Source organism: Dipodomys merriami, unplaced genomic scaffold (assembly GCF_024711535.1).
Source record: "Dipodomys merriami isolate MVZ:Mamm:240054 unplaced genomic scaffold, mDipMer1.0.p SCAF_45, whole genome shotgun sequence".
NCBI lineage: Eukaryota > Metazoa > Chordata > Mammalia > Rodentia > Heteromyidae > Dipodomys > Dipodomys merriami.
Genome location: NW_027206013.1, coordinates 9,699,322 through 9,711,823, shown reverse-complemented (window position 1 = coordinate 9,711,823; position 12,502 = coordinate 9,699,322). Strand labels below are relative to the sequence as shown.

General features: G+C 52.2%; 1 protein-coding gene across 1 annotated transcript in view; it reads left to right on the top strand.

The window, feature by feature from the left end:
• Grk3 (G protein-coupled receptor kinase 3) overlaps window positions 1-12,502 on the top strand; it is a 58,565-nt gene that overhangs the window by 20,572 nt on the left and 25,491 nt on the right. The window contains 5 exon segments of the mRNA XM_069994630.1: window positions 740-813; window positions 6,467-6,568; window positions 8,667-8,741; window positions 9,985-10,046; window positions 12,233-12,284. Coding sequence (XP_069850731.1) covers window positions 740-813; window positions 6,467-6,568; window positions 8,667-8,741; window positions 9,985-10,046; window positions 12,233-12,284 — 365 coding nt within the window.

Sequence of the window (12,502 nt, the reverse complement as noted above, 5' to 3'; positions counted from 1 at the left end):
TGGCCCTGTTCAAGCTCCCTCGTTCACACTCATCAGCGCAGGGGGGTTCCACTGGCCCTGGGTGGAGGGGTGGAGGGGGAAGGGGGACCCACACCCAGAAGACCAGCCGGAGGGGTGGCGTCCTGACAGAAGTGCTGGCCATGGACACGGTCATGGCTCAGCCCACACGGTGGCCTCCCACGGCACACGGTCCTGTGCGATCAGCAGCCCCGCCTCGCGGATGCCCACTCCACGGCAGAGGGGACCCCGACCCACACTGTGTGGCTGGGGTGGGGGACAGAAGAGCGTGGTGGGCATGGCCTGACCGCTCTGGTCAAGGTGTGTGATGGGGTGGGTTAGGCAGACAGGGGTGCTATGGATAGGGTAGATCAGCCTTGGAGTGGGGGCTGCGTCTAAGGCTCCCTCAGGTCCACACCCATGGCCACGCCCCACACCCTGGGCCTCAGGCCCCCCCCCCAGACCTCTTTCCTCTGCACTTGTGGGGGCCACGAGGCTCCTCCTCGTGGCTCATTTTCAATGCTGGCGGGAGGGCTGGTGAACAGAGGAGCTGGCGTGGGGGCCGGGCACAGGGCCTTCCTCCCAGCCACCGTTTGTCTCCTGGAATCCTTCTTTTTGATCTTGCTGTTCCTGTTCTTAAAGGCAGGGAGGAAGGAGAGGCCTCTGCTGGTTATTGGAGGATGGTGGAGTTTACATTCCAAATATCTTCCCCACCCTGAAATCTTCTGTTCTTTCCCTTTAGGTTTCTTGCTATTTAAAGATTTTTGTTTGAGTGGAATTAATGAAGCAGCCCTTCAGGTGAAGTTTTATGAAGAGGTAAGCAACCACTGCTTTATTGATGCTTTTCTTTCCAAAGCACATTGGAGCTGGGCTTTGGAATAGGCAAAGGCCGCCGAAAGCTTACCTGTATTTAGAAATTCATTAAAACGAATTGTCAGGGCAGAAGTCTCATACATAGTTTGTTAGCCATGGGGAAAGCCAGGCATGTCCGCTCATCATCTTCCCTGAGGCTTTGGCATTGGGCAGAAGCCTTGAGGGAGACTTAGAGCAAAATTCACCCCGAGGGGCCTGGAGTCACTGTCTGTCTGTTGTCTGCTGTCTGTGGAGCCAGCTCTGGAAATGGAGCTGTGGCCAGGGCTTTTAAAAGGAGCTGGCTGAGGTGTGCTGGTCCTCCTGGAGGAGCAGGTGGGAGAGATGCACTTAAAGCCAAATATCTGGAAGACACGTGGAGCTGAGGGGCGGACACCTGCTAGAGTGCCTGCCTAGCAAGGACAAGGTCCTGGGTTCAAATCCCAGCACTGCCAAAAATGGATAAATAGGAATAGCGTAGCTCGGATATCCTAGCGACTCAGGAGGCTGAGATCTGAGGATCATGGTTCAAAGCCAGCCCGAGCAGAGACGTCTTTTATCAGTGAGACTTTTATTACTGAACCACCAGAAAATGGGAAGTGGCGCTATGGCTCAAGTGGTAGAGCGCAGGGACAGCTGCCTAGGCCCAGAGTTGAGGCCCCACCACCACCACCAAAAAAAAGACAGTGTATTGAAATTGGGAACTGAGGAAATGAGGCTCTCCCGTGCGGGGGTGAAGGGTGTGTGTGGGGGGTAGCGTCTGAATCTGTGACTGCCAGGAGAGGCCTCAGGTGAGGGCCCGTGCCGGGCTGGATGTGCGTAAGGATCAGGACGTGGAGGAGGTTTGGGTTGACCTTGCGAGCTACTCAGCCCCGTAGGGGCTGAGGGGAAATGGAATAAGACAAGATTGGAATAGTCAAGTGAATGTGATGAGAGAAATACAGGGGAGTTAGGATAAGTCACCTGGGAAAGGGGGCAGGGCCGGATGGCGGCCGTGTATCTTGTGACACTTAACGGAAATGGACTACACACCCCAAGTGGAAGATGGAGGTTTGGGCACAGACCGAGAAAAGCCACAGGGGGCGTGCCACACAGGCGGGCCAGCGCCGTGCTGCCGAGCCCGCGTAGCCACGCCGACAGCACACTGCACCTGACACACACTCAGGGGTCTGGTGGAGGGAAGGGGTGTCGGACGCGTATCTATCGCAGTCCCAAACCTGTGGGCTGCAGATACCACCACTAAGGATGTAAAGCAAACACCGGCACGTAGAAAAGAAGGACCAGGCCAATTCCTGGGGGAGGTCGCAGACAGACAGACAGACAGACAGACAACTAGTAAGGAAGCAGTGATGGAGGACACCAGGCCCAGCAAAAACAACTCACTCCTGGAGCTGCACATTGAATGTGATCCCAACAGATCCCGTGCCCGTCCCCCAGCTCTCCGCGCCGGCGTCATCCAGGAAATCTTCTCCAACTGCAGCGGGACTAATGCCACATTTCATAACAGGATTACCAAGGGGTTGATGCTCCTCTCAATAATTACAGCCAAAGGAGAAATGGCAATGAGGAAATATTTGTTAACTGAAATATATGTAAGATGTGACAGATGCTATTATTAGTAACACGGTCTGTTTTTACCCTAAAATCGTTTTATGATAGCATTTCACTCTGTCATCCAGTATGACCTTTAAACGCTCAATCTCCTGAGTGCTGGTATTACAGGCATGCACCACCATGCCCAGCCACCCCAAAGCATGTAAAATAATCTTTTAAAAAAGCATTGCAGGGCTGGGAAGGTGGCTCAGTGGTAGAGCACTTGCTTGCATGCCTGAGGCCCTGGGTTCAATTCCTCAGCACCACATAAGCAGGAAAAAAAGCCAGAAGTGGTACTGTGGCTCAAGTGGTAGAGCACTAGCCTTGAGCTGAAGAGCTGAGGGACAGCACCCAGGCCCAGAGTTCAGGCCACATGACTGGACCCCCCCCCCCAAAAAAAAAGCATTGCATAATAAAGACTTGATACTAGAGGGTTTTGTTTTTCAAGTTTGACAGTTGAAGAGAAATTCCTTTTATGACATATCTATCTATCTATCTATCTATATCTATGTCTATATCTATATAGTGTCTTATTACTCCAGACTTTTAAAAGTTACATTAACATTTCTAGGAAGAGGGGTTGAATTACAATGTACATTTCACATCATGTAAATAGATGAATTGAAGTTACCATTTCTCTCTGAATCATAACCAGCATTGTATGTGAATATCAACACAATCTCTGTTTTGTTTATTTTTATTTTTTTGATGTACCAGGTCAGCTTGTCAAGCACAGAGCCATGTCCTGTAGTAGATGACCGTTGAGGGGTTGGACGGCCATGCAAATGGCGTTGGGGAGGGAGGTGGGGACTCATCTAGCTTGTTACCATTTGGACTTTACCTGCAGGTGTTTCTGTCTTGGTCCCTCCCAGCACGTTGGGTGCCTCCTGCTTGGCATGTGGTGGTTCTAGATAATCCACAAGGCCCTGGAAGGGTGCCCAAACTCCTTGGCACCTTTTCACTCTTCTTATTTGTTTTTTGTACTGGTCCTGGGGCTTGAACTCGGGGGCCTGGGCATTGTCCCTTAGCTTTTTTTTGCTCAAGGCTGGGTGCTCTACCACTTGAACCCCAGCTCCATCTTGTTTTTTTCAGTGGTTCATTGGAAATAAGAGTCTCACAGACTTTCCTATCTAGGCTGGCTTGGAACCATGATCCTCAGATCTCAGCCTCCTGAGTAGCTAGGATGAAGGCGTGAGCCACCAGTGCCCAGGCTCCCGGATAAAGGAAGACAATGCTGTCACAGACTGAGAAAGCCATCCACTCTCACACAGCTCTCTGAAAACTCACACAGCCTTCAGATACTGGGGTTCCCAGGCATTCCTCCTCGACCCCTGAGATTGGCTAGTTTGATAGATTCGCTGTAATTTCTGTTGATCTGCCTCCATACTCGGAAGACCCTGGTTCGGGTGTGCTCTACCATCCGGCGCGCAGGTGTGCATCACCTGCCGTTGGCGCTGCACCTTCTGTCTGGGCAGCTGGCCAGGCCACCCCTGCTTGGCAGCGGGCCGCGTCCTCCCCCGCCCGCAGTGGCTCCACTTCTGCCGGCCTGTCGGAAGCCAGGCTTCTTGTCAGCGGGGCAGTTGGTGGCGCTGTGGCTCTGCGCTGATTGCTCCACAGTCTGCGCTGTGTTCTCCCGGCTCGCCTGGTTCAGGGCTGGTAGTCAGAGAGGGCCTGCAGGGTGGGGGGCAGCGGGGCCTGTCAGAGAGGGCCTGCAGGGTGGGGGGCAGCGGGGCCTGTCAGAGAGGGCCTGCAGGGTGGGGGCAGCGGGGCCTGTCTCGCGTGGTGGGCTGGGGCCGTCATTCAGCCAGGCCTGCAGTGTCTTGGGATCCGACCCCTAGGGAGATGGGGAGGACAAATGTCCTGCGGTTGATGGACAGGGCATGGGACATGGAATGGGGTTGAAGAGACGGGTGGGGCATTCAGCCTGTAAAGCCCGTGGAGACACCAGCCAGGCCAGGGTCAGGTGCAAGGTGCTGGGATTGGTGAGGTTCGGGTGACGGCTCCGTTGCACCCTTGCTGGTTCTGTGTCCCGCGCTCTGCCACGTGGTGCAGGGAGGTATTCACACCTCTGGCTCAGACTGTAGAAGGCTGCTTTCCCCGGGTGTGTGGAAGCACTCTGTTAGACGCACATGCATTCCTGCTGCCCCTCTATTGCAGGCAATGTGCTTGTCTTTAAAACTGTCTCCCCAAGTAAGGCTGATTCTTTCTTAACCTCTCTTCCTTCTCTCCCTCCCCCTCCTTTCCTCCCCTCTTCCCCATCTCTTCCTTTTTTTTTTCCCATCAGCAATTTTAATTTATTTTTTAATTTTTTTCTAATAGGCTTCATCCACTTCCTCTGTTATTTTTATTTTTATTTTTTTAATTTAATTTTATTTTATTTGAGAACATACTGTACAGAGGGGTTACAATTACATTGGCAGGATAATGCGTACATTTCTTACCAAGCATTGCAGCCTCTTCCTTTGTTTACCCTTCACATCCCTTCCCAGCCTCCCCCCTCCCCCCCAATCCCAATCCCAATCCTTCTCCTTCCCCCCCTTCCCCCCCTTCCCCATCTCTTCCTTTGTCTCTCCTTCTTGTGCTGGTACTGGGGGTTGAACTCAGGGCCTTGCATTCGCCCTCAGCTTTCTTGCTCCATGGCTGGTGCTCTACCACTTGAGCCACACCTCCAGCCTGACCTGCTCAGGCACTGAGACAACCTACCTGCCAGAATCGTGAGCGCCATCTGCTGTGTGCGGACCACCGTGAGGAGGGTCTATTTCTAACTAGGGGGTGGCGGGCTGCGCGCGCTCTCTTCCATGGTGTCCCAGGGAGTACACAGTGAGTTCTGAGTTACAGACGCAGCTGCTCCGGCCTCTTTCTTCCCCTGAGGAGACATGACTTGGCTGTGGTCCAGGGTGCAGTCTGTGTGGCTCCAGGATCCGTGCTCCTGGGAAACCGGAGTTGTCTGTGTAGTTCAAGGTGACTTCCACAGGACTTTGTTGGAGCACATGGCAGTTTGCTTCGGTCATCGGTCACGGCCCGAAAGCCCTGCCCTCAGTCTCCTCTCCCTGCCCCACCTGCCCTTCCCTTCTTCATTCTGGCCTTTGGTACTGTAAGTATTTCTGTAAGTCAGGCACTGGTGGCTCATGCCTGTAAGCCTGACTACTCAGGAGGCCAAGGTCTGGAGGATCATGTTTTGAAACCAACCTGGCACAGGAGAGTCTACGAGACTCTTTATCTCCAGTTAACTACCAGATTGCTAAGCTTAGAGGTGTGGCTCAAGTGGTAGAACACCAGCCTTGAGCCAGACGTGGAGCAAGAGTTACAAGGCTCTGAGTTCGAAGTTTTCCTGTAAATAAATAGGAACAACTTTTTGGAGGTGTGACTTTCTTCAGATGAGAGCGTTTCCACACACGGCAGACTCGCGCGCGTGTTATTACCTGGCCTAGTCCCAACCCGCCACATTTCCTTGCCAGCACAGTATCTGCAGAACCTTTTCTGTGGATACTTTCCCGTACTGCTAAGAACCCAAGGCTTCTGCCTAGGGGTTAGTCCTAAAGAAAAAGAAAGGTACTTGTGTAGCCGATTTTTCAAAATCTCTTTGCAGGAATCCTGACAATATCTATTTGTAAACTTTTCTTGTTGGTTTTGGAACACTGTTGGCAAGTGTCCTTCTTAGAACGGATGCTGCTGGACTGCCGTGATGGTGCTGGGTGGGGAGGATTGGCAGGGACAGCCGGCCCGAGTCGGGCGTATTGTGCTGAGAGATAATTGTGACCGTGGAAGCGTTTGTTTCTCGATGGTACGCGTTCTTCTGTGGAGGCAGCGTGGCTTGGCCCCTAGGAACAGCTCCTGTGACGTCTCTGAGCAGATGTCGGTGCTTCCAACTCCATTGCTGTGACAATCGGGACCTGTCGCCGCCCGTGGCCCAGGCATGGTTGGCTGGATCGCCCATGGGCGTGGCTCCCGCGGGGCTGGCGGGGTCCCTAAATCAAGCAGGTTTCTAGACGCGCTGACCGACCCGTGACACCTCTTACCAATCTAGATCAAAGAGTACGAAAAGCTCCACAACGAGGAAGAGCGCCTGTGCAGAAGCCGGCAGATCTACGACGCGTTCATCATGAAGGAGCTCCTGTCTTCCTCCCACGTGGGTAACTCCCCCCTTCCCTTCTGGCGTAAGCAGGGCCACTCCCAGAGCTCCTGAGTGAAACAGGACACCAGGCAGGCAGGAAGCAGCTCAGAATGCACAGCAAGGTCAGGGCCAGGGTCCTCTGCTCTTGGCGTTTGTCTCCCGTAGAGCCCAGGTTGTCCCAGAACTAGAGATCCTCTTGCCTCAGTCCTTTAAGTGCTGGGATTGCAGGCACACACTACCACGCTCAACAGATTCTTTTGTTGTGTAAATCCGCACCCCCTCCCATGATACAGATGATACAGTTTCTCTCCTGTCAAGCTCAATTGTTACATTGCCTGAGGCTGATACTTACGTTGCAAAAAAATCCATAATGTAACATAATATCAGTTGAAGAAAAAAGTCTCAATCGAAGACTTTGTGAATTAGGTAGTTAGGATTAACATTATTGTTGTTTTGTGATGCTAGAGGTCAAACCCAGAGCCATTTCTTTGCTTTTAGGCAAGTGCGCTACCGATCAGACCTCCCAGCATGAGTTACTATTTTAAATTAGCTCTACTTTAACAATTTGGCTGGGCCAGTGGCCTAGCCCAAGTGCTAGAGCACCTGCCTGGCAAGTCCAAGGCCCAGTACCAAGAAAATTTGTAAATGTTTTCCTTGAATTATTAGGAAGGTTATAATTATGTCAGTTTTGTTCGTGATAAGTTAAAGAATGGTTGAAATCACTGTTCTTATAAATTAGAAAATGTCAGCCATTAAGAAAAAAAAGGGTTCTAGGAAATTACTTCACAGGACGTAAGCACAATACTTAATAGTGAAACAGTGAAGAGTTTGTTTTTTGTTTTTTTCTGTTGTTTTGTGATACTGGTGGTGGTGTGGATTGGCTCCTTGTGGAGAGCCAGGCCCCTGCCACAGGCCACACCCCAGTACCGAGCCGCGCCCACAGCCAGCCACATTCCTGTAGCAGAGCCGCAGCTGTCTCGCGTGAGCCACGCCCACACCGGCCCCGCCCCTCACCCAGGCCACACCCCCAAGTCACCCTGCTTCCAGAGCCCATGACTTCTCGCTGACAGTCTCACCTCCCCTGTCCAGTGCGCCAGCCACATGTGGCTGGTGGGATTTGTTTAAGTTAATTAAGATGAGGTGGATCAGAAGCTTCCCCTCCGTTCTCCTGCTCACATGCCTGCAGCACTCTGGGCAGTGGCCCCAGGGGCAGCGGCACTGGTGCCCATTTGGGCCCCTGGATGGCCCTGGTTGGGGACATGCTGTCCCATCGGGCCTGGGACCCCTCTGAGTTCCTGGGCCAGCCCGTGTCGCTTCCTTCTCCTCTCTCAGGGAAAGACACTCGGAGCCGGCACCCGCCCTGCTGCCCTCTGCCTCACTCTTCTCTCCCACAGGAGCCTCTGCCAGTGTGGCCTTCCATTTCTGTGCAGCGTGCCAGCTCTAGTGGCACATTATTAAGAAAGACACGATTTGCTGGGTGTAGTGGCTCACGCCTGTAATCCTAGCTACTCAGGAGGCTAAGGTCCTAAGGGCTGAAGTTTTCGGCCAACCTGGGCAGAAAAGTCTGTGAGACTTCATCTCCAAAACAACCATCACAAACCAAGCTGGAGGCATTGTTCAAATGGTAGAGCACCAGCCAAGCAAGCAGGTGCAAGATCCTGAATTCAAGCCCTAGTACCAACAAAAAAGAAAGCAGGCAAGCAAGAAAGAGGTGGTGTGTGTGTGTGTGTGTGTGTGTGTGTGTGTGTGTGTGTGTGTGTGTGTGTGTGTGTGTGTGTAGGGGTGGGGAAGACATGTCTTACAGTTCTGGGGATACAATTGAAGTGACAGGAAGCCCCATTCTGTTTGCCCTGCCACCCTGTTCACGGGCTGTGTGAGACTCCTCGACCAAGCCCCTGTGGCCCAGTCCCAAGGCCCAGATTCCTAGATTAATTTTCTCTAAGAGGAAGCTTACATGTTTTGGAATCTGTTACCTGGTTGGAACAGAGCACTGAGATGGTAGCGCTCCAGCCTTGAGCAAAAAGCTGAAAGGCAGCGCCCAGGCCCAGTGTCCGTGATACGTTGCCATATTTTGTCATAAGCTGTGCTTATGTCTTCATTTTTTTTCCTTCAGCAATTCTCAAAGGAAGCAGTAGAACATGTCCAAACCCATCTGTCCAGGAGAGAAGCATCAGAAACCCTTTTCCAGGTAAGAAGGAAGTCCGTTGAAGTAAATGGACCTGACTTGCTCAGGAGCTGGACCTGCTGACACTTGGTGTGTGAGCTTGCAGACGTTCCTGGGAAAGGCCCCTGGAGCTTTCTGGAAGCCCCCAAGAAAAGATGTCAGAAAATAAGGCTTTCTTCATTGGCTCTTGTTTTCTTTTTAGGACCTGCGTGCTATCCCTTAGTTTTTATGATCAAGGCTGGTGTCTTAACCACTTGAGCCACAGCTCTACTTGGAGCTTTAGGCTGGCTAATTGGATATGAGAATCTCACAGGACTTTCCTGCTTGGCTGGCTTTGATCTTTTGTCTTTTTCTTGGTGGTACTGATGTTAGGACATAGGAGCTCACATAGGCTAGGTAGGTAGGTGCACCGCCATGCTAGCCATGCCCCAGCCCTGTTTGGATTGAGTTGTTCTTCACATAAGGTCTTGTCGATATTGCTTGGGTTAGCCTGGAATGGAGATCCTTGTGCCTACCCCACACTCCTCCTCCTGGCTCCCTTGAGCCCAACGGTTCTGAGAGGCACAAACGCAGCCAGATGGTGGCTGATGAAAACCTAGCAGCGCCACTGAGGCCTTAAGACCCGTGCCAATCACAGACAGTCTGGATGGATTCCAAGGAAGGCTACTCAGCTCACGGTGCCTAGGGCCAAAATGGAGATGTGGGGCCCCTTTCTCAACAGTGAGCAAGACATCCAAGGTGCCAGGTGCTGGGGGCTCTCACCTGTCATCTTAGCTACTCAGGAGGCTGAGATCTGAGGATCGCAGTTCAAAGCCAGCCCAGTCAGGAAAGTCTGTGAGACTCTTAATCTCCAATTAACCACTAAAAGCCAGATAGAGCTGTGGCTCGCGAGATAGAACACCAGCCTTGAGCAAAAAAGCCAAGGCCCAGAATTCGAACCCCAGGATGGGTACGTGCATTCACACGCGTGTCCATGGATGTGCGCACAGACACAGACACACACACACAGACACACACACACACACACACACACACACACACACCAGGCTAGCCCTGGTCATTCAGCTGAGAGCTATGGCAGGCAGGAGGGCTCAGGCTAGCCTGTCTTGGTGGTGGTGGAGGAGGAGGGGCGGGAGCGTGGGGTGCTGGGCTCCCCCCGGCCCCCCAGGCCCCAGTCTGTGTGTTAACGGTAGCACGCCCTGTTTGTGTGTTTGCTGTGGCACACTCCTGTTTGCACAGCGTCGGGTTTCTTTTCCATCCCTCCCAGCCATACATAGAAGAAATCCGCGAGAGTCTTCGAGGCAACATTTTTCAAAAGTTCATGGAAAGGTAAGTGCGTATGTGTAACTTTGTGGCGTGTGTAGTTGGGTGTCATTTTACCCTGTTAGGAGCTATCCTTCAAGTGTGCAGATTTATTCATGCAACAGATATCCACAGCCCTGGCCTAGGCTATGGTTTAGACTCTAACCTCCACGTTATATAATTTCCATTTTGTATGGCTTGACCTTGATCTCCAGTTCTCTCGCCTGAAATAGTCTGAGATTTTTTTTTTCCTCTTGTGCTAGAAACAGAGCTTGGACTTTTCACTCGAAGCTGGCACTCTACCACTTGAGCCCCCTGCCCCCTGCCTTTTACAATTTAAATGCCAATGCATTTTCAAATTAGGGAAGAAACTCAGGTCTGCTTATGTGTTTGGGTTCTCAGAAGTTCAGGTGCTAGGGCTGGGAAGGTGGCTCAGTGGTGGAGCGCTTGCCTTGCATGCCTGAGGCCCTGGGTTCGATTCCTCAGCACCACATAAGCAAAAAAGAAAAAAGCCGGACGTGGCGCTGTGACTCAAGTGGTAGAGCGCTAGCCTTGAGCTGAAGAGCTGAGGGACAGCGCCCAGGCCCAGAGTTCAGGCCCCATGACCGGACCCAAAAAAAAAAAAAAGTTCAGGCCCTAGAACACAACGCGCTCATGTCCACGGGGTGTCCGCTGGGGTGCTTTTCCCTGCAGCCCTGGGCGTCCCCTCCCCAGTGCGGCTGTGCCCTGGTTGCTGTCCAGGCGGGCGGAGGCCGGGCCGGTGCTCTCCTCCTGGAGGGCTGTGGGCAGTCACGTGACACGCAGGTGCTCAGCACAGAGGTGAGCGAGCAGCGGAGTAAAGAGCAGGAGTCTGTGCCCTGTTCTTCCTTCCTTCCTTCCTTCCTTCCTTCCTTCCTTCCTTCCTTCCTTCCTTCCTTCCTTTCTTCCTTCCTTCCTTCCTTCCTTCCTTTCTTTCTTTCTTTCTTCCTTCCTTTCTTTCTTTCTTTCTTTCCTCCTTCCTTCCTTCCTTCCTTCCTTCCTTCCTTCCTTCCTTCCTTTCTTTCTTTTTCTTTCTTTCTTTCTTCTACGTTGGGCCATTTCTGCGCCTTCCCCTGGCCTTGCTGGGTCCTGTGGGGCCTCTGCCAGGGCTCTCGATGTGAACGGTCTGCAGTGATCTTCACCCCCGCCCACCATGCTGATTCAGAGCAGCACACCCTCAGAAGACCTGGCCACAAACGCTGGGCCTGGACACCCAGAGAGGAACGTGCTGTGCAGACGCGCCTGCGCATGCTGGCAGAGTGCGAGGCCCTCTCTCTTCCTGCCCCCCCCCCCACGCTTGTCAGCGTCAGGCCCCGCCCCTCGCCACCAGCTCAGAACCCAGAATCAAGGCCAAAGCCGCAAAGAGCGAGCCTCAGGGCCCCAGGGCCCCCAGAGCCGCGCCCAGCGCCCAAGCTGTGGCACACTGGCAGCACGCCCGCGCCTTTTTGTGTACATCATGAAGACCGTTCCGAATAGCTTCAAAGATGATACCAATTCCATAGATGTTAGGAGGATTAGAGAGAAACTCCTTTGAATAAAGGTCAAGAACCAGGTGCTGGTGGCTCACGCCTGTCATCCTAGCTACTCAGGAGACTGATATCTGAGGATGGCAGTTCAGAGCCAGTCAGGGCAGAAAAGCCCATGAGACTCATGTCCAATGAACCAGCAGAAAACCGGAAGTGGCGCTGTGGCTCAAGGTGGTAGAGCGCTCGCCTTGAGCAAAAGAGCTCAGGGACAGCACCCAGTTCAAACCCCATGACTGACAAAGATAAATAATAAATAAAATGTACTGTGAGAGACACAGTGTCCTGATGTCTTCACCTACACACAAGATGGCAGATAGACTTTCCCACTAACAGACGCCTCGTGGCTTCCAGGCAGCGCGGATTACACGGGATGCATTACTGAGATGATGCAGGGCCCTGAGCGCTCTCACCGTGGACATGGCTGATTCGGATTTAAATAAGTCAGCATAGCAGGTGACAATGGAAGGAGAGACTCGAGACCTTTCATTTGAACCTTCAAATAAAGCCAAGAATGCAGGGGAAACCTTTGTAACAGCGTGGACAAAATCTTACCATATTGGAGAGCAAACATGAGTCACACTGGGGTCGTTTGTCTGTAAGAATGTTCTAGAAGTCTACCGAACTCAGCATATAACTCTTCAGTAATTTCATACTTCTGTTCTCTTTTAGTGACAAATTCACTAGATTTTGTCAATGGAAAAACATAGAATTAAATATTCATGTGAGTATATTTTTTTCTCTTCTTTCCCTCCCTCCTTTCTTCCTTCCTTCCTTCCTTCCTCTCTTCCACCCCCTCTTTCTTTTAGATAAAATCTCCCCCTGGCTTAACCTCATGAGAAAATACTTGCTTCTGGAACATTGTCTCCAAGGGTACACGCCTAAACAGCCATCCTTTCTGTGCATGAAAAGCTCACCCATCCATACTTACTGATGAGCCAT